General features: G+C 41.8%; 1 protein-coding gene across 9 annotated transcripts in view; it reads right to left on the bottom strand.

Moving 5' to 3' along the window:
• The window catches only part of MAGI2 (membrane associated guanylate kinase, WW and PDZ domain containing 2), a 1,106,753-nt gene that overhangs the window by 79,420 nt on the left and 1,005,881 nt on the right, over positions 1-21,452 (bottom strand). For 7 of the 9 annotated variants that reach the window (XM_065555069.1, XM_065554827.1, XM_065554858.1 and 4 more), the window contains one exon: positions 9,931-10,022. In XM_065555069.1, the coding sequence (XP_065411141.1) occupies positions 9,931-10,022 (92 nt within the window). Of the gene's footprint in view, positions 1-9,930; positions 10,023-15,476; positions 15,519-21,452 lie in introns of all 9 variants that reach the window. The other 2 variants (XM_042859399.2, XM_042859401.2) reach the window with 1 other exon arrangement.

Below are 21,452 nucleotides of genomic sequence, written 5' to 3'. Positions count from 1 at the left end.
GGGGGAGGGGGGGAAGCCACAGCTTTCTCCTTCTTCCTGATGTTCTTAGATACCCTTTAAGTAGTGCCAAGCAGAGTTACCGGAGATTTTCTTTTGAAATACTCCATTCTGTGCTTCAAAAGGCTGAAAGAATATACCTCAAAAGCTTTGGATACTACTTTGTGCAAAACCCAGGTATAAAATATACATTTATGCTCTTTTACTGGACAACAAAAAGCAACTCCAGGCTGCACGGAGATAGATTCGCACAAAGTATTCTCAAAACATTTTGATTTTGTGTCTCTACCACATAAGGATTTGTAGCTAGTTATCTAAAACAGAAATGTGTATGAACTTACTGTAGTGTGGCAGATTTTTATGGGGGAAAACTTGCTCCTTGGTTTGTATACTGAATATATTTCGTTTGCTTTAAATCTGATTCTATGCAGATAAAGCACTGAACAGTATCTTGACGGCAGCTGCACAGTAAGCAGAGGTTTTCGCTGAGCTGTCCACAATGATCCCACCATTAGTTTAGAATTAGAAGTACTGAAAATGCTTTCTTCCAGTGTGCATTACCTTGCTTTTGTCAATGTGGTATTTCATCTGCCATTCCAGTGGCCCACCTAGCTTTTTAAAGTTCCTCTCATGCTCCTAACAGTCTTTTCTAGCTTGACTATGCTAAATAATGTTGTCTCTTCTGAAAATTTTGCTACTCTTTGTTCACTCCCTTTCAGCTCATTAATACATTTAAGCTCCAATCCTGCAATTCACTGTGCCCATGTAACCCACCGCTCAGTGTACAGTCCTCTGCCACGAATGATCCACAGAAGGATATGATTCTTTTACTCACCACAGCTACGGGGAGTGGGGAAGGGTCTTTAGCTCAAGCTGTAGCAACTCAGGCTTTTAGCTATAGAAATCCCTAGTTCAGACCCTGGTGTGTCAGCCAAGATGGCAGCCATTACAGCTGTTGACATCAACGCTGCTTCACCTGCGTGCAGTGAATGCTGGGCTTGGTTGCTTAAAAAAAGTCACATTCTGACATAATGGGAGCCATATGCAATAACGTGGATCCTAGTTTAGAACCTGGAGATGACCCACTATTAACTTTTTGCTATGTTGAAAATCAATAATTTATTCCTTCTCTTTGGTTTGTGTGTTTTATCTAGTGTCTCTCACCTCACGACTACTTAATTTCCTTAATAGTCATAAACTCTGCAAACAGAAAACAAACTGAAAAATATCAAGCATTTAATGACATTTGTGTCATTCTTTCAGAATTAGACTGACTGGAATGTCTGCAGGGGCAGTCTGACAAATTTATCGGAGAAAACCATTAATTTCAGCTATTGCTTGACAGTAATAAAATTTACTTTAAAACAATCTCCCAAATGTTGACCTGTTGAGATTAACAGTATTTTGACCTAGTGGTCTGAGAATGAAATTAGGAGCCAGCAACTCCTAACTCCTGCTTTGCCACTAAGTCCTGCTGTGATTATTTTTTTTTGGCACATCATTTCACTTCTCTCTCATTTTCCCCATCTGTAAATGGCGACTTCATAGGTTCCTTGTACAGTTTAATTAAATAATAGACGTAAAGTGAAGCAGGAGAGGGAAAGTGCTTAGTATTATCCACTTCACTGATGGGTTCATGATGCTGAGTTCAAGTTGTATGAATGATCCAAAATATTTTCCCTATCTGGAACAGTACTAAATATCTTAGTGCCTTCAGCAGGGTTCTGAGTGCGGTGCCAATTTCAGAATATCTGGCCACATTCATCGATGGTTCACCAGAGTAAGTTAGGCACAATTTGGGGTATGTGTGTCTGGAGTGTGTAACTGTTACAGTTCATTGGCAGTAGAAGCATATCTTAAACTCCTCACTAGTCACTGGTAGATGTGGTAGATGCATATAGGGGTATGATCTTGGATACTGACATTTGGGAGTTGACTGGAGTTGACACTGACTGGAGTTGGTGTAGCCACACCTAGTGGTATCTAGCAGAGGTGTCTAAATGTAACTCCTCCTCACTACTTTAAAGGGTCTTTGTGCTCATGAGCAAGCAAAGTGGAGTACTCCAATCCTATCTGTTCTTTCAAAATATTAGTGTCAAATGGATTATACACCCTGAAGCAAACTCTGTTACGGTCCTACTGAACTGTTTGCCTCATCACTTTTTAAAACTTTATGTGGAATTTGCTTTTTACAGAAACGTAATTCCTTATGCTGAGGAATCCAATACGCCTTTTTAGAAACAAAACCACAAAGACAAAAGGCAATTAAAGCTTTCGTTTTGTTCTATGTTACCTGAGCGCACAGCAGGAAAGCTGAAAAAAAAAAACATTTCAAAGTATCTCACTGCTTGCTTCATGGGAAGTGAGGGGGTTTGCAGGACAAACATAAGCTGTGCCTCTCCTTGTTTAGAGGTGAGAGACATGGGTGGGTGCAGTTGAGCTGTGAATGGGGGAGAAGGGAACAGCAAAGGAGAGAAAAATTAGATTTGAAATATGTTTTATTATGAATGCAAATTATGCAGAAACGGTTCTTCACAAATGCTGAGTTTGTATGATGAAAACAGAAGACAAACATCCTAGACAGCATGGATTTTGAGTGTTGTTTGAGTGATGACACTTTCTCTAGGTAATAGATAAAAATTTTAAAAGCTCCTAAGCCTTGTTTCAAAAATAATTTTGGCATTGAGAAGACTAAGTCCTAATGACTTTCAATGAGACTTAGGCTCCTAAATTGCTTTTGAAAATGGAATCTAGGCTTTCAATTCACTAGGGTGCTTTTTGAAAATTTCTCCCCAATGTATTTATACCAAAATATGGTCTCTGTGTTTATCAGTATATGATGTATTGCTTTTAGAATATGATGCATATATTTCAGTAAACAGAAGGCACCCTTAAAATGTCAATATTTCTCACATTTATCAATATTTCATTTCTTCACACAAAGTGCAGTCACCCTGTGAAACTTGTTGCCAGGGGATGTTGTGAAGGCCCAAACTATAACTGGATTCAAAAAAGAATTAGATAAGTTCCTGGAGGATCGGTCCATCAATGGCTATTAATCAAGATGGTCAGGGACACTACCCCATGCTCTGGATGTCCCTAAGGCCTGGTCTACACTACAAGTTTAGGTCGACTTTAGCAGCATTAAATCGAATTAAGCCTGGACACGTCCACATGACGAAGCCCTTTCTTTCGACTTAAAGGGCCCTTTAAACCAGTTTCTTTACTCCACCTCCGACGAGGGGATTAGCGCTAAAATCGGCCTTTGCGGGTCGGATTTGGGGTAGTGTGGACGGAATTCGACGTTATTGGCCTCCGGGAGCTATCCCACAGTGCTTCATGGTGACCGCTCTGGACCGCACTCTCAACTCAGATGCACTGACCAGGTAGATAGGAAAAGCCTTGCAAACTTTTGAATTTCATTTCCTGTTTGCCCAGCGTGGAGAGCACAGGTGACCACGCAGAGCTCATCAGCACAGGTAACCATGATGGAGTCCCAGGATCGCAAAAGAGCTCCAGCCTGGACAGAACGGGAGGTACGGGATCTGCTCGCCATATGGGGAGACGAATCAGTGCTAGCTGAACTCCGTAGCAGTAAACGAAATGGCAAAATATTAGAAAAGGTCTCAAAGGCCATGAAGGACAGAGGCCATAACGGGGATGCACAGCAGTGCCGCGTGAAAATTAAGGAGCTAAGGCAAGCCTACCACAAAGCCAGAGAGGCAAACGGAAGGTCTGGGGCAGAGCCACAAACATGCCGCTTCTACGCGGAGCTGCATGCCGTTCTAGGGGGTGCAGCCACCACTACCCCAACCGTGTGCTTTGACTCTGTCAATGGAGAAACACGCAACAGGGAAGTGGGTTCGGGGTACGCGGAAGATGATGATGATGATGAAGACAATGAAGATAGCTCACAGCAAGGAAGCGGAGAAACTGGTTTTCCCAATAGCCAGGATATGTTTATCACCCTGGACCTGGAACCAGTAACCCCCGAACTCACCCAAGGCGTGCTCCCAGACCCTGAGGGCACACAAGGGACCTCTGGTGAGTGTACCTTTGTAAATATTACAAATGATTTAAAAGCAAGCGTGTTTAATGATTAATGATTAATTTGCCCTGGCAATCGCGGCCAGTACAGCTACTGGAAAAGTCTGTTAACGTGTATCGGGATGGAGCTGAAATCCTCCAGGGACATCTCCAGAAAGCTCTCCTTCATGTACTCCCAAAGCCTTTGCAAAAGGTTTCTGGGGAGGGTTGCCTTATCCCGTCTGCCATGGTAGGACACTTTACCACACCAGGCCAGTAGCACGTAGTCTGGGATCATTGCATAACAAAGCATGGCAGTGTATGGTCCCGGTGTTTGCTGGTATGCAGACAACATCCATTCCTTATCTCTCTTTGTTATCCTCAGGAGAGTGATATCATTCATGGTCACCTGGTTGAAATGGGGTGATTTTATTAAGGGGGCATTCAGAGGTGCCCGTTCCTGCTCGGCTGAACAGAAATGTTCCCCGCTGTTAGCCACGTGGTGGGGGGGAGGGGTGAAGCGATCATCCCAGAGAATTGTGTGTGTGGGGGGGGGGTGGGGGGTTAGTTGGGTTTGTGCTGCATGTTAACCTGGAAACCCCAGCCCCTCCTTTTACATTGCAAACCCATTTTAAATGGCCAACCCAATGGGTCCTTGATATGGGAAATGAGGGCACTGCTGTTTGAAACCATTCCCACATGTTATGAAGGTTAAAAAAGCCAAAAGACTGTGGCTTACCATGGCTGCCTGCAAGCCGAATTCTGTTGCCTGGCACTGCGTGAGTGATCTCACACACCAAACTGGCAGGCCTTCAATATAAGAGGAAAAATGCGACCTTGTAACGAAAGCACATGTGCTGTGTAATGTGAACAGCAAAATTTAACGTGAAAGAGTGTACCCATTGTTCTCTAAAATGTGTCTTTTTTAACCACCTCTCCCTTCTCCTCCACCAGCTGCAAATGTTTCTCCTTCGCAGAGGCTAGCGAAGATTAGAAGGAGAAAACGGCGGACTCAGGATGATATGTTCATGGAGCTCCAGATGTCCTCCAACGCTGAAAGAGCACAGCAGAATGCATAGAGGCAGTCAATGTCAGAGTGCAAAAAAGCACAATTTGAACGAGAGGAGAGGTGGCAGGCTGAATAGAGCAAGTGGCGGGCTGAAGATGATAGGTGGCGTCAGCTTGCAGACAGAAGGCAAGAGTCGATGCTCTGGCTGCTGGAGCATCAAACTGATATGCTCCAGCATATGGTTGAGCTGCAGGAAAGGCAGCAGGAGCAGAGACCGCCACTACAGCCCCTGTGTAACCAACAGCCCTCCTCCCCAAGTCCCATTGCCTCCTCACCCAGACGCCCAAGAACACGGTGGGGGGGCCTCCGGCCACCCAGTCACTCCACCCCAGATGATTGCCCGAGCATCGGAAGGCTGGCCTTCAGTAAGTGTTAAAGTTTTAAAGTTTTAAACTGCAGTGTGTCCTTTTCCTTCCCTCCTCCCCCACCCATCCCGGGCTACCTTGGCAATTATCCCCCTAGTTGTGTGACGAATTAATAAAGAATGCATAAATGAGAAGTAACAATGACTTAATTTCCTCTGCAAGCGGTGCTCGAAGGGGGGAGGGGAGAGTGGGGTGGTTGGTTTACAGGGAAGTAGAGTGAACCAAGGGGGGCGGAGACGGGAGGGGGGTGGAGGGTTCATCAAGGAGAAACAAACAGAAGTTTCACACCGTAGCCTGGCCAGTCACAAAACTGGTTTTCAAAGCTTCTCTGATGTGCACTGCGCCCTGCTTTACTCTTCTAACCGCCCTGGTGTCTGGCTGCGCATAATCAGCAGCCAGGCGATTTGCCTCAACCTCCCACCCCGCCATAAATGTCTCCCCCTTACTTTCACAGATATTGTGGAGCGCACAGCAAGCAGCAATAACAATGGGGATATTGGTTTCGCTGAGGTCTATCCGAGTCAGTAAGCTGCGCCAGTGCGCTTTTAAACGTCCAAATGCACATTCCACCACCATTCGGCACTTGCTCAGCCTATAGTTGAACAATTCCTGACTACTGCCCAGGTTGCCTGTGTATGGCTTCATGAGCCATGGCATTAAGGGGTAGGCTGGGTCCCCAAGGATAATGATAGGCATTTCAACATCCCCAACGGTTATTTTCTGGTCTGGGAAGAAAGTCCCTTCCTCCAGCTTTCGAAACAGACCAGAGTGCCTGAAGACGCGAGCATCATGTACCTTTCCCGGCCATCCCACGTTGATGTTGGTGAAATGCCCCTTGTTATCCACCAGGGCTTGCAGCAGCATTGAAAAGTACCCCTTGCGGTTTATGTACTCTGTGGCTTGGTGCTCCGGTGCCAAGATAGGGATATGGGTTCCGTCTATCGCCCCACCATAGTTTGGGAATCCCATTGCAGCAAAGCCATCCACTATGACCTGCAGGTTTCCCAGAGTCACTACCCTTGATATCACCAGGTCTTTGATTGCCCTGGCAACTTGGATCACAGCAGCTCCCACAGTAGATTTGCCCACTCCAAATTGATTCCCGACTGACCAGTAGCTGTCTGGTGTTGCAAGCTTCCACAGGGCTATCGCCACTCGCTTCTCAACTGTGAGGGCTGCTCTCATCCTGGTATTCTGGCACTTCAGGGCAGGGAAAAGCAAGTCACAAAGTTCCATGAAAGTGCCCTTACGCATGCAAAAGTTTCACAGCCACTGGGAATCATCCCACACCTGCAACACGATGCGGTCCCACCAGTCTGTGTTTGTTTCCCGGGCCCAGAATCGGCGTTCCACGCCATGAACCTGCCCCAGTAACACCATGATTTGTACATTGCTGGGGCCCATACTTTGTGAGAGGTCTATGTCCATGTCAATTTCCTCATCACTCTCGTCGCCGCGCTGCAATCGCCTCCTCGTCTGGTCCTGGTTTTGCTTTGGCATGTCCTGGCTCTGCATATACTCCAGGACAATGTGCATGGTGTTCATAGTGCTCATAATTGCCACGGTGATCTGAACGGGCTCCATGATCCCAGTGCTATGGCGTCTGGTCTGAAAAAAGGCACGAAACGGACGGAGGGAGGGAGGGGCGACTGATGACATGGCGTACAGGTACAGGGTATTAAAATCAACAAAGGTGGCTGTGCATCAGGGAGAAACGCAAACAACTGTCACACAGAATGGCCCCCCCCAAAGATTGAACTCAAAACCCTGGGTTTAGCAGGCCGTTGATTTCATGGAGGGAGGGGGAAGCAAATGAATACATCTATTTTTTACATCTTAAGCTGGCAGCAGACGGTGCAGCATGACTGATAGCCTTCGGCATCTTCTGGGTGCTTGGCAGAAGATACTGAACTACGACTGCTAGCCATCATCGTCAAGACGGTTCAATAGGACTGCTGGCAGGACTGAGTCTCCAGGAAACAAAGCATGTCTGCCCAGGTGCCTCTGACTGAACTGGAATACGACGATGACGGATACCAGTCGTAATACACCATCTACTGCCAAAAGGCAATTAACTGCTGCTGTGTAGCAATGCAGTACCACATCTGCCGGCACCCAGATGACATATGGTGACGGTGGGCTGAGCTGAGCTGAGCGGACTCCATGCTTGCTGTGGTATGTTGTCTGCACAGGTAACCCAGGTAAAAAGGCGCAAATCGATTGTCTGCCGTTGCTCTGGCGGAGGGGGAGGGGCCTGACGACATGTACCCAGAACCCCCCGCGACACTGTTTTGCATCATCAGGCATTGGGATCTCAACCCAGAATTCCAATGGGCAGCGGAGACTGCGGGAACTGTGGGATAGCTACCCACAGTGCAACACTCTGGAAGTCGACGCTAGCCTCGGTACTGTGGATGCGGTCCGCCAACTTCATGCACTTAGAGCATTTTATGTGGGGACACACACAATCGACTGTATAAAACCGATATCTATAAAACTGGCTTCTATAAATTCGACCTAATTTCGTAGTGTAGACATACCCTAAGTCTCTGACTGCCAGAAGCTGGAACTGGATGACAGGGGATGGATCACTCATTAACTGCCCTATTCTGTTCATTCCCTCTGAAGTATCTGGCAGCAGGCACTATTGGAAAACAGGATAATGGGCTAGATGGATCATTGGTCTGACCCAGTATGGCCATTGTTATGTTCTTATCAATACTTGCTCCATAGTGGTAAATGTGATAATACATTTATTTCTTATTTGAAATATAGTAAATAATTTTGGTTTCTTAGATACCACCACAAGACAAGTGTTAACATTTTAATGGCTATCATTTTATTTTGTATGGATTTGAATAAATGACATGTAAATCTATCAAACTATATTTGGATTTTTCTAAAAAGGATGTCACTGTTGTATGTAAGCAATTAGAATAAATAGTTGGTTATGGTATATCGTTTTATCTATATAGGTTTGGGCTGGCTACATCAGTCTTGAGTGGCAAAAAGTTATGACTGAGTCATGCAGGTCACTCCAAATAAGTTCCATTAAAAATAAATCATATGCCCCACCACCTAATCACATATTGAATATATGCCACACATTTTACAAAAAAGGATATTAAAAGGTTTTAGAGAATTTTTAAAATTGTATGTGTGTTCTGTTTTGTGTATTGAGTGCAAGGGACTGGACTAGTAGACCTCTTGAGGTCCCTTCCAGTCCTATGAGTCTGTGATTCCTCAACCTGTAAAGCCAATGAGCCCAATAATTATGTCATTATTTAAGGTTTTGAGGCCTTGCAAGGCTAGAAGCACATGCTGGATGCCCCTTTGGAAAGGTGGGGATGTGTGGCATAAATCTCCCATATCCATGCCTGATGCATCACAAGTTATTGGTTCTTAAACCTGTCACTGGTGCAGAATGAAATGGCCTGGGCCTTAGACCAGGTAACATTTTGGGGGAAATTCCATATTGGGGTAGAAAAAAGGAAACTGTTCTCTAGGTGGTTTATATTTTTTATTGTTTTTATTTAGAAAAGGCATCTATTTGAAGCTGCTCAGAAATTCTGAGTTTAGAAAAAATCGAGGTGGAAGTGGATTAGTGCACAGGGAGCAAGTGAAGTGGTCAAAGGAATGAGATAATGGCAATTTATCATGTAGGCAGCAATTCTGTGTCCACGGTACATATTTTAATATTCTCTTCAGTGTTTTTTCACTATATGAGATACTGTGATGTTTTCTAGTAGATAATTAATGCACTTAATCTACAGTGGATTTATTTTATAGAAAGGACCACTGTGATCATCCAGTCTGCCTGCCTTCATATCACAGGCCACAGAACTTCACCGATGCATGCCTATAAGAGACCCATAACCTCTGTCTGAGTTACTGAAGTCCTCAAATCATGATTTAAACATGAGTGAAGTCATGACTCAATTAAGTCAATGGTAAAACTCCCATTGGCTTCAGTGTCCAGATTTCATCTGTAGTGCATGTGTTCCCAAAGATGAATGAAGTAATTAGCAGTACTCTCTAATCCCACACATTCCATATGTGTACAGTTTGTATCTACATTGACTTACTTTAGTACAGCATGGTATTCATTCACACATGCTCATACAAAATTTGATGCAAATCTACTGGTTAAACTCAGTACTTGATCTTCCAGGGAAGCCAATAGTTCTCTGTAAGTCAATAATTAAAAGGGCCAAATAGCAGTCAGTTCTCTAAAAAAGATTGGAGAGTGCACTCTTCCTAACTTAATACAAAATGATTCACAATGACATATTTTAAGTGGAGATGCTGACAATTTGAGAGACCTGTCTTTTTCAATGGATGAACAGGAAAAAGTCTTTTTACTTGGAGTTATAAAATTCCATTCCTTAATGACCACTGTACAAAGTGATATTTTTCTGACACTTACAAAGATACTGAAACTATAAAATAGAAAGCCATGAAGAAACTACTTACAGGTTGTCCAGGTTCATCTCCTCCAAGGATTCTGAAGCCAAATCCAGACTCCATCCTCCGAAGATGAACATCTAGCTCCTTGTAATCTGGACCTGGTTTAAAAGGAGATCGCATTGAATAATGTATTTTTGTTTTTCCTTGAGAAACTGAATATCCCAGTGGTTAGTTCATTGGAAATGATTAATGATGGTCCTGTTAGAGCGGGTGGAAACTGTATTGAAAACAATGTGTTGTACACAGACAGACACAGATACTTGAATATGAAGATATCTCTAAAGATGGTGGTGTGCAGTAAAGTACGTATACTCAATCCAAACTAGAAAGTGGGTAGTATGAGGCAAATTCTGCCCTTGATACATGGCATAATGTACTGCCTTCTTCCTATGACTGCCTTTGTATTATGTTTTATTGCTCCACCATCAGTGATGGTATTTACTTTATAACTTTAGTTTAGTTCTTCAAAACTTTAAAAGATTAATTTGACATGGGAGTTGGAGATACTTGAAAAATGATCAGCTCTAATTACAAGTCAGTAGAACTAAATAACCATTAATGAAAAGACCATTTTAATCTACACAGGTATAAACAGTGTGCCAACTTGTATAGTGTAGCTTTACAGTATTTCAGTCTGAGATAATACACTTGATAAAGAATTTTGGTGCTAGTTGGCATTCGAAGTCCCTAAAATGAAGGGTTTGAAATGGACAGATAACACAACATGTAGAAAACATCCAAAAATATTTAAATAAATGGTATTCTATTATTGTTAATTTTTTTAATCACTTGACAGCCCTAATACAAATATCTATAATGGATGGTAATGGGGTGGGTGATAGCTCTGCAGTGCTGCTTTCTATTCAAAAGGAGCAATGAGCTTGAGCGATCTTGTGACACACCACAAACTTTTCCCAAAGCCTCCACTTCATTCATACAGACAGCAAATGGTCACTAGCCCTTGCATTGAAGGACAATGTATACACTGAGGGCTGGACACAAAAAAGTTAGATGTGATGCTTAGCATAGAGTGACCATATGTCCCGATTTTATAGGGAGAGTCCCAATTTTGGGTTCTTTTTCTTCTATAGGCTCCTATTACCCCCCACCCCGTCCTGATTTTTTTCACACTTGCTGTCTGGTCGCCCTAGCTTAGCATCATAATGCCTAAAATTTAGGTGCCTAGAAAATCACTGCAATTCACAAAGCCTGAGTGCTAAGCACCACACCTCTCACATATGTAAGTGACTACATCCATGCTGTAGGAAAGTGCCTGTTTTTGCTTGTGAATCTCTGCTGTGAACCCTCTCCTGGAGTTAGGTGCCCATGCCATTTTAGCAAGAAGAGGAGGGAATGGTGGTGCCCTCCTTATAGCTTTTAGCAAGTTGTTACTTGGGATGTGAGAGACCCAGGCTTAATTCCCCTGTCTATGCCAGACGGTGAGGAGGACTTTAACAGGGGATCTCCAAGCTCTCAAAAAAGTGGTCGAACCACTGAACTATGGGATATTCCGATGTGGGGCTCTGTCAGTCTGTCCCATTGATGCTACGCCACAGTGAATAAAAAATTAAAGAGTGACTGGGCCAGAAACAGAGTGTGTGAGTGACTCTGTAGTCCAGGGGTTAGGGCACCCATCTGGGAGGTGTGAGATACTGGAGCCAGTCCCCCTGCTCCAACCTGTCTTTAATTTCCACAGTAGAACAGCTTCAACAGGAGAGCTTGAGCGAGTGAACCATAGTTCAGTGGTTCAAGTACTCTCTCAAGAAGTGGGAAACATCCTTTCTCTCCCTGTGGCAAAGAGGGGGACTTGAACTTGGGTTTCCCATCCCAGGGGAGTACTCTAATCAGTGGACTAAAAGTTATAAGGTCGGCACCTCCAGCTTGATTTTGAATGGGAGTTGATCTGGTAGGCAGCTTCTGAGCGCACCTGCAGGATCAGGCCCTGGGCATGATTTAAGTGGCTGAACGCCTAGCTTACTCCGGGTTCATCAGCTGCTCTGGAGTTTTAGCAAGAGATTGACGTCTGGACACCTAGAATGAGGCAGCAGTGTGCATGCCCAGAGGCAGCTAGGGAACTTTTACCCTGAAAGCTTACGCGCCCAGTGAGTTTAGGCACCCAGAAGGTTCAGTGGCATTTGATGCATTGCAGTGATGCATCCTGAAACTAGGACTTAGGCATCTAACTTCTTTTGTGTATCCAGCCCTTACAGCCTTGTGGCTCTACTTAACCTATATATTTACATGATAAGCCATAACAGCTTCAAAATAGCTTATCATATCAACTCACTTAAATTTCTCTGACAAGTGTCCATGTGCACAAAAATTGTTAAATTAACGAGAAGGTTGTTCCACAAGTGGACACAGGCAGAGGAATTTTAAACTAGAAACTGTACTCTTGCCTCTCCTTGTCTTGTTTCTAAGTTTATTGTGGAGGAGTCTTGCAGGCAGTACTGCAGCAGTGAGAAACGAGGGGCTCAGTTTTAAAATCTCAGCTTTAACCTTGAATGGCACTGGTGTGAATGGTTTGTCACAACCTGAACACTAGCTTTTTGTGTTGATGTCAATTTATTATGTGCTCCTGACTGTAGGTATTGAGAATATGACTGTCAGCTTGTGATTAATATGGTTCTGGCACAAACACTCAGACTTAAACTACACAATAAATAAATAAAAGAAAATAAAGAAAATCACATTGCTGACATTTCTTTTAAAAAAATCACTAAAAACAAACATTTGGTATTTTCATGCTGCCTTTTTTTTATTATGGTGAAAAAGGGATTATTGTGAGAGTCAGATACTATGATGGGCATCAGTACAAAAACTGCTGACATATTTCTTTCCTAAAGTCCCCTCTCTGAGCACATAGATTTAACTAGGTAAGGTCCAGACCTTTAGGTTTAGGGCAAAAATATTTTATGCAGGGATCTTACAGCCTCTCATAGGGCTCTAACACGTCATTTTGGAAGCTCTTTGACTAATTAGCGGTTTTGTGTGCTAATCAGTCCTGGCAAAAGACAAGTATCTTGGCAATCTACATTAGACATTAGCTACTACTATTTTGTCATTAGTGTAGAGCCAATAATGTTCGTGAAACACTGACAAATTTGCTTTAAAAGTGGGATTTTGTTCCATCCAGGAGAACACTACTGGACAGCTTATTTTCCCATCAAGCAATACAAAGCTTCTAAAAGTAAACAAAGGACTAAGTGGGCGTGGGACATGAGGTCCTTTTAAAAGGTATTTTGGTATATCCTTGGTGTCTGGTCCTGTGAGATTCAGGTCTCGAGTATCTTTTTCTCTGTCAGGTATTGTTGTATATGCCAAATTTTGCCATTTTTCCTGATGGAGAGAGTGAAATTTCTCAGTGGCTCAAATTCACAAAGGAAAAATGGCCTTACTGAGAAGAGAACAACACTCATGACCTAAGACGAACTGTACCCTGATGATAAGTATTATTTCATTATCGAATATTTTTTCTCTAAGTGGGCTAGATTGGCACCTTGCATTCCACTTCAAGTAATGGGAAATGGATAGTGTTGCAGCCCTAGGAGTAAAGCAGGGACTGAATTGTGGCAGAATAACAATTTGGACTCTACTTCCTCCTTGTTCCATTGGGGCTGTAGCACCCTTTTCCTGGCACAGCTTACTTTTCCCTCCAGACCAGCTCAGCTTAGCTGGCTGGTGCACTACTCACTCTCAATATGGAACGGTGAGTAGCAGTTCAGTTGTAGCTGCTCTTCTCCTGTGATCCCTCTGAAGTTCATGAAGCTTTGTTGGAATACCTCTTATTCCTTTTATGTTTAAAGTGAGATTTTTCTAATAGAGCGTTTGGCCAGGAAGAGACACCATTAACCAAAGTGCCAACTTATAAAACAATCTGGGCTCCCCATTGTTCTGTGAACTCCAAGAGACAAACAATGATCTCATCACAACACAGTAGGGGTGCTACACAACACTGGGGAATTCCAACTGATGAGTCCTGATGAAGCGGAAATGTGATTTATAATATGAAAATTACTTTTTGGTGTATTGTTAATGAACAACAGTGAGATCTCATACATGCTTTGAATAGGAAACTCTCTCAATTTGATTCTTGTACTGTATTCATCCAAGTTCCGAGATGCATTTCACATTGATAAATGGACACAGAGTTGTTTCTTTAAGGCATAAAACTAGAGGAGAAGATATGTCACTGAAAATGATTGATTCAGTTTATGAATGATTTCAAGCCTCACAAACGCAAAGAGTGATATTTTGTATGAATTAATTTGGCGCATGGGATGATGCTGTAATTAAATATTTCTTCTTAAATCTCTTCTACATTTTAATTAAAACAAGAATACAGAGCTTTATTAGAAAAATTTGGCAGTCTTGCTGTGCTTATTCACTTTTCCTGCTAAAAATAAACATTTGTTTGAACTTTCTCAGTCAAGGTGAATACTAAGAGAGAGAAAAAAGGAAGAAATAAAGAATCAGGAATTTGCAAATTACTATTATTAATTGTGGTTAATGTGAAAACGCAAAATCTTCATATCAGAGTTTCAAATGCTCTTGAAAAGTATGAAAAGTTTTAAGAACAATTATGGTCCTGCTAATCTCCAACATTAGTAGTATTTTTAATTTGCACAATTTTGATTTATACATATGCAAAGGAAGTAAATGAAGGCTGCATGATAGAAAATAAGAAAGCTTAATAATTAAATCTGTATCCTAATGGAGAATTATGCTACATTTCTATTCAGAGGGAATTTTGTAGCCAACCTATAAGCCTTAGAGGGTATACAAAAAACAACATAAAGCTCTATTTTTGCAAACATTTAGGCACACAAGACAAGGTACTTATGTGCCTAAATGTTTGCAGGATATAGGCCTGAGAGAGGACTTTAATGGCAATGACAAAACAACCTTCACTGGACCAGCAGCACTTGGTGTTGCTGTTTATTTAACAGTATGAGATTTCAGGAAATGGAATGAATTCTTTCTAAATTAATGTACTGTTGATATTTCAAAAGAATGAAGGTGATTCAAACAACCACAAAGTTATTATTTTAAAATATTTTTTTTTAACAGACAGACAGAAGATGTGTATGGATGAAATAAATCTGTGGTCTGCATAACCCATCCTTTCTGCTCTGTAGCACGTGAACCTTGGATTCATTGCAAGGTATAGAGAGATTAAAAATGTCTAAATAATCTTCTAGCATCAGATATATTGGAATATTTTTATGGTACTAGCATTATGTGAATGAATACTAAGAACACCAAAGAGCATATAAAACATTGTTACACGAACACACAAGCTGGCTGAGGAAAAGGGAAGACTTCACTCTGCTCCAAATAACACTCCACATTAGGGAAAGCTTTAGTGCTTATCATTCTTTAACCCTGTCTAGTTAAATACCAAAATTAAAAAAAGCTGTACTATATAGAATGGTGATTGAGCACTCATGATTGGCTAAAACCCAGAGCAATGATTAAAGGAAGAACAGTTACTTAAACATAAAATGGAGGACAGTTATTTTACAGAACAATGAAGGCTGAAGAATACTTGCCAGAGGAATCCACTCGAAAACCAGTCCTGGGCGGCACTTGCTCTGAATAGGAAAATGGGGAATTAAAGATGAAATACGTTTCTTCAGACATTTAAAGACGTAGCGCCACTTTCTCTGTCATGATCTGAATTGTTAAAGTGCAGTTGCTACCTTTTGTTAGATATGTTTCCTCCTACTTTTTAGTAGACTGATGAAGTTGAGCTAGATATAAATATTTATGTTCCATACAGTTCATTTCTTTGTAAAGTGTAACTGATAGTAAACTGGTAGCATCCCTTCAATGGAAGTGGCATGTGCCTGACACTGATGTTAATGTAATTGACATTGTAAATGTTAGTGGAAATGGCTATGTTTATTTATCAGCAAGCAACAGTAAAAGAGAAAGTTAAATGGCTGAAGTTAAAGGACTCAACCCTGCATTCACTGAAGTCAACTGCAAATCCCCTATTATCATCAATGGGAGCAGGTGTTTGCAAAAGAGATTTGTATAACAACCAACAACAGGTGAAACTGGAGCAAACAGAAAGCTGAATTCACGTTCACAGCTCTTTTGCTCATCACAAACTGTTTTAACTGTGAACTCATTCTTTACAATCTCTGCTGAGCCCTGCAAGTGAATTGCAACCAGCTCTCATTCACTGGCCAACAACGGCTGGGTAAATCAGGCTCTTTCATATTCAATCTACCTTTTCTATAAAAGCATGGTTTGTATTTGATGGTATAAGTGAAGTACCTTCTATCATATCAGTAGGAAAATCATTAAATGGAGAAGCATATATTACTTTCCTGAGTTAAAAGCATCTCAGCATGGAAATATCCGAGAGCTCACACAAAGGATGAACTGGCTTTCTTGGAGCAGCTCCAGTCTATTGTGTATAATTAAAAATCTCTCATAGGAAAATACAGTATGATGATGTTCACTTGAAAGTTGCTGATCAATATTACCGATATTCTTTTAGAAAGCATTTCCACATGATTGGCGGCATAGTATTAATGAGCACCCACTGAATGTGTTGAGAGATCAAGGCACAGCTGAGTGACACACGAAAGAAATATGTATATTGATGAAAGAAAGATTACTCTGGAGTGCTGTTTAGTTTATGTAATGGTTATTACTCAAACAAAAAGAGTGAGAATTTTTAAGGAAGCACATGCCTGCAGTTTATAAAGCTAGCTATTTAATATTTGTACTTTACATATGAATTTTATACTGTATTTTTTTTAGGTTGGGATTTTCAAGACTACGTAAGTGACCTAGGAGCATCATTCCCATTGACTTTCAATGGGATTCATGCTCCTAAGTCACATAGCGCTAGATTCACAAGAGGAACATTGGTGCCTAACTGCCACTGAAGGTCTTTAAGTCCAACATTTAGATGCCACTGGCATTCACAAACCACCACACAGCTGTAACCTAATCCTATAGGTGCCTAAAGTTTCTAGGTGCCTAAGTTTCTGCCAGTGGGCATGTGCACAGCTATGTAAGCCTAGACATTCAGTGCCTAGCTCACACCTGAGCCTTGGTGGGATTCACGAATTAGATGTTTGCTCACCTGTTTCACTTTTGGAGCCTGACATGGTAGGCATGGTCTGAAGCTGTCTTTGAGCATGCCTACAGGATCGGGTCCCACACAAAACGGAGACTGAGTGGTGCTGCCACTTCCACTCACGTACCCCAGTGATTAGAGCACTTACCCAGGATGTAGGAGCTGCAGGCTCTAGTTCCTACTCTGTTTGCTTCAGAGCAGGAACTTGAACCTGTCTTCCCCTTCCCAAGTGAATGCCCTAACTCCCTTTTTGTTTGCAGTGTTGTGGTAGCCACGTTGGTCCCAGGATATTAGAGCTAGAAGGTGGGTGAGATAAAATCTTTTATTGAACCTGTTGGTGAAGGAGACAAGCTTTCAAGCTACATAGTCCTGAAGAAGCTCAAAAGCTTGTCTCTTTTATCAACAGAAGTTGCTCCACTAAATGATATTACCTTTATATAAGTCCTTTTTGTGAACGTAGTCCTGAGGCCCCTTTGAAAATCCCACCATCAATGCACAGTGAAACCTGTCTTAACATACAAGCAGCCGATGAAAAATTTCAGCTGCAATAACAGAATTAGCAACCACTGAAATGACTGTCAAAACTTGTTCTTAGTGGAAGTGGTCTTCTAATGAATTCAGAGCTCACGACGGGAGCAGGTGCATTTGAAACTAATGCTACTCCACTACACACTCAGAGAAATGCTCTCTTCTATTTATTGCTTTTCTAGATTTTAATGGTATTTTTAAAAGAAACAGATATTTTAATGCATGGAAAGCAATTTCGTCTTGATAGCCCCAATAATATTTTATGCTTGGAGGTACCTACGTTTTTTCTGTTGATCATACATCTAGAATTACTCTCTCAAATGGTTCTAAGATTGGATCATTTTGCATTGCTCATTTGTGCTTGTCAATTATCTTAATACCATTCTATACTGGCCTCAAGCAGCATTGTGAATAGGCTCTTAACTGTAACAAATTAGGCAGGAATTCACTTAGATAGGTTAACAGGGTCATGAATCTTAGTAAGGTCTCCTTGTTTTGAGGTCTTTCCATTTCTACAAGAGCCACCTCCTACTTTGGGTCCAGTTGAACATGTTTCTGCTGTAGTTTGTGTCCTTCAGAGCTAGTCTATTTCAGTCTCATCTGGCATTTGTGCCCGATCAATTAAGGTTCTTTTCTCTGGCTCTCTGTGGAACACTACACAATCTCGGATTGCACTATTCATTTTTGCCCCAAATCAGCAGAGCATCAACTATTACTTACTTTCAACTCATTCAGATCCTCACAGATTTGGAATACAGTGCTTTGCTACTTCTCAGGTGCTGAAGCAATCCTAAAGGGAAGTTGCTTAAATATATGCCTACCAAAAAGAGAAGTGAAAGATGCAGACCTTGGCACCTCTCTGACCATGTGAAAGAGTAATGTCCCTTTAGGAGGATTCTAACCAATTCCTTACACACAACAGAGGATTTGTAAACATGTTACTGCGTCTTTGAAAAGGAAAATGCTACCATTAGGACATGTGGTCAGCTTGGAGCCTGGGTTCACACAGTCTACAAAGTGCCAGCAACCAGCAGAAAGTATCTAATGAGGGAAGATCTTTAAGGACAGCAACCTGAAGAATTAATTTAAAAGGAACTCCCCTTTCATCAGCAGCCACCACCACCCATTATTGGTTGCAGAGATATAAGTTGCTCTTTTCAAACTCACATAGCTCTGTGCTTAAACAGCCTCAGAAAATCTGAAGAACAGCAGATTCTAAGTGAAGGGGAAGATACGATCTGAAGATCTTGCCCTTTTCTCGCCTCTATTTTCCCTCTCCCCTTCCCCAAATAATAAAATTTGTCAAAAATCACAGAAGAAAAAATTGTAATTTAGAAATATGCTAACGGATATAATAATCTGACTGATGAGGCTGTCTGCTCCTGACATGTGTCCCTGCACTACAAGATTACTAGATGGGTTTGGAATCGTCCTCACCCAATCAGATTGCATATTGATCATGTGCACATCAGTACTATAAAATTCCTTATGTATTTTATCGAAAACAATTTGCTGGAAATGTTAAATTTCACCAAAATATTCAGAGACCCTGGGCCATTATGAGCACTAATGAGCTGTGAAATGTCCTTTTATAAAAAGCAAGACATTTTTAGATATAGGAGAATAACTATTCATATGGCAGCTTTTAACCTTCCCTCTACTTACCATTACATTCTGGTCTCCTTCCACCCTATCTTGGACTTCTCACACTACAACTTATCCCTCTGTCTACTAGGAAGCAGAGGAACTATTGGCAAAGGCGAGTATAAAGAGACCAGACTGCCCACTTCCACCACAATCAAAAGACTTCCAGAGTATAGAAATAGGTAACAACAAATGTGGGATCTTTTTCACTGCATTCTACAGTGTAAGAAAAGAAAACCTGCAAACAAATGAGAGGGAAGTTGGATGGGGCATGAAGAAGACCATAAACAATTTACTGATAAGGTCATTTCCCCTCATCATGTGTCTTTCTTTCCCCCATCCTACAGTGTATTCATGGCATTAAGCTAATGTAGCAATATGAAGGAAGACACATAATCTTAATAATAAGCCATGAGACCTCAGGAGGAGGGCTTCTTTATTTTTTGAGCTTTAAACTTTTTTCTTTTTTGTGGCTCTCAATGCATACACCTCAGTAAATATATAATAGTAGAAAAAATGACAATAAGAATGCGCAAGCTGAGACACTGGTTATTACAGCAATTACTTAAAAGACATCCTGGTGTCTTCATCTTCCAAATAATAAGAGAGTTCAAGATAAATGAATGAAAAAGTTAGATGAAAAGTTAGCCGTTCTCTTGGGTTTGTTTGGTCTTTTTTTTCTCTTTCGGCAGATTCTGAAATGGTTTAATAACAGGTTAAATGAGATCACCTTACAGTTTGTCATCTTGCCACAGCCAGAAAATCCCACACTTTTGTGATCCATTTGTTCACAGATGGAGAATCTGATGTTGCCAATCTGCTGTAAGGTCTTATTTCTAACCACCATAATATGAAGGGAGATTTCCACAAATGTCTGGAAATTCAGAAGTGGGGCATAGGGCAGCCATAATATACATGTTCCTTATGACAAACTCCAGCTCATAAGAGTACATGACCAATACTCACTCTCTTTTAATGGCAACACTATTAATGCACATTATTTCAAATGTACAATATTAATATATAACCTTTAAAATGACCTGTTGCACTCTCTTGTCTCCCAGGGGAAACTCACATTCATAGGTCTCCTTGATGGTTGCTAATAGAGATTCAAATTCTTTTTTATTTATTTATTTTTAAGCATTGATATTTCCAAGAATGCTTTGAGATCTGCTTTCTATTGGGTAAGTGTACACAGAAGGGCATCCAGAAAACAGCTTGAGAATGCCCCACTGCTGAGCAATTGGCTTTTTTAGCTCCATTTGCAACCAGACATCTAGCTGAATGTCTTAACAGAACAGTGGATGAGAGAGATCCATTCTTAGCCACATGCTCCACCTGCTTCAAAGTTCTACCTTACACATGCATAAACAGTAAGAGCTAAGCAATTTGGTACTGCCTAAATGCCCAAGAGGGGATGCTTGGAAGTATCTAAAACAGGAAAAAAAACAAGAATGGCTGAAAACAGCAGGTTCACATAGAAGTTCAAGTATACTTGGAGATAAAACATCTAATTTAAACAGTTGTATCTAGAGGAGGGGGAACATAATTGTAGGCTGTGTCTTTCCAGTCAAAGTGCACATAGCCTGAAGGGGCAACAGCTGAAGATTGAATTGTTTAGCTGCTCAAGGGAATACACAATAAGCCTTGCTGAACTTAAATCCGAAGATTCAAAAGTAGAAATCATTTTGAAACAAGGGTTAGTCTGCTCCTGTCTCTGCAAAGACTGGAGAGATTGTGTATAGTCCACTATGCAAAAACATTTGAGAGTAACACAGAAATCTTATGAAGCTATTCATTGGGTCAGGACAGCAGAGAGAAAGGAACTTATGGCTATGGTAAGTCTACCAGGCAGGTGAAAACAGGTTTGGAAACATGTAAGTATGGGTCTCTCAGGGCTATGGGGCACAGGAAAAATGCCCATTGACAAGACCACCCTGAAAAAGCCAGTTCCTGCACCCAAAGGCAAGATAGAGAACACTAGAGACCAGGGCCGGCTCCAGGCACCAGCTTAACAAGCAGGTGCTTGGGGCGGCCAAGGGAGAGGGGCGGCACCTGCGGCAATTCGGGGGTGGCAGATACCTCACTCCCTCTAGGAGCGAAGGACCTGCCACTGAACTGCCACCACCGATCGCGGCTTTTTTTTTCCCAATTGCCGCCGCCGATAGCGATTGCGGGTTTTTTGTTTTGTTTTGTTTGGGGCGGCAGAAATGCTGGAGCCAGCCCTGCTAGAGACAGTATGCTTTCTTCAGGCCTG

Source organism: Chrysemys picta, chromosome 1, assembly GCF_011386835.1.
Source record: "Chrysemys picta bellii isolate R12L10 chromosome 1, ASM1138683v2, whole genome shotgun sequence".
Classification (NCBI taxonomy): Eukaryota; Metazoa; Chordata; order Testudines; family Emydidae; genus Chrysemys; species Chrysemys picta.
This window is presented reverse-complemented; position numbering and strand designations above follow the sequence as displayed.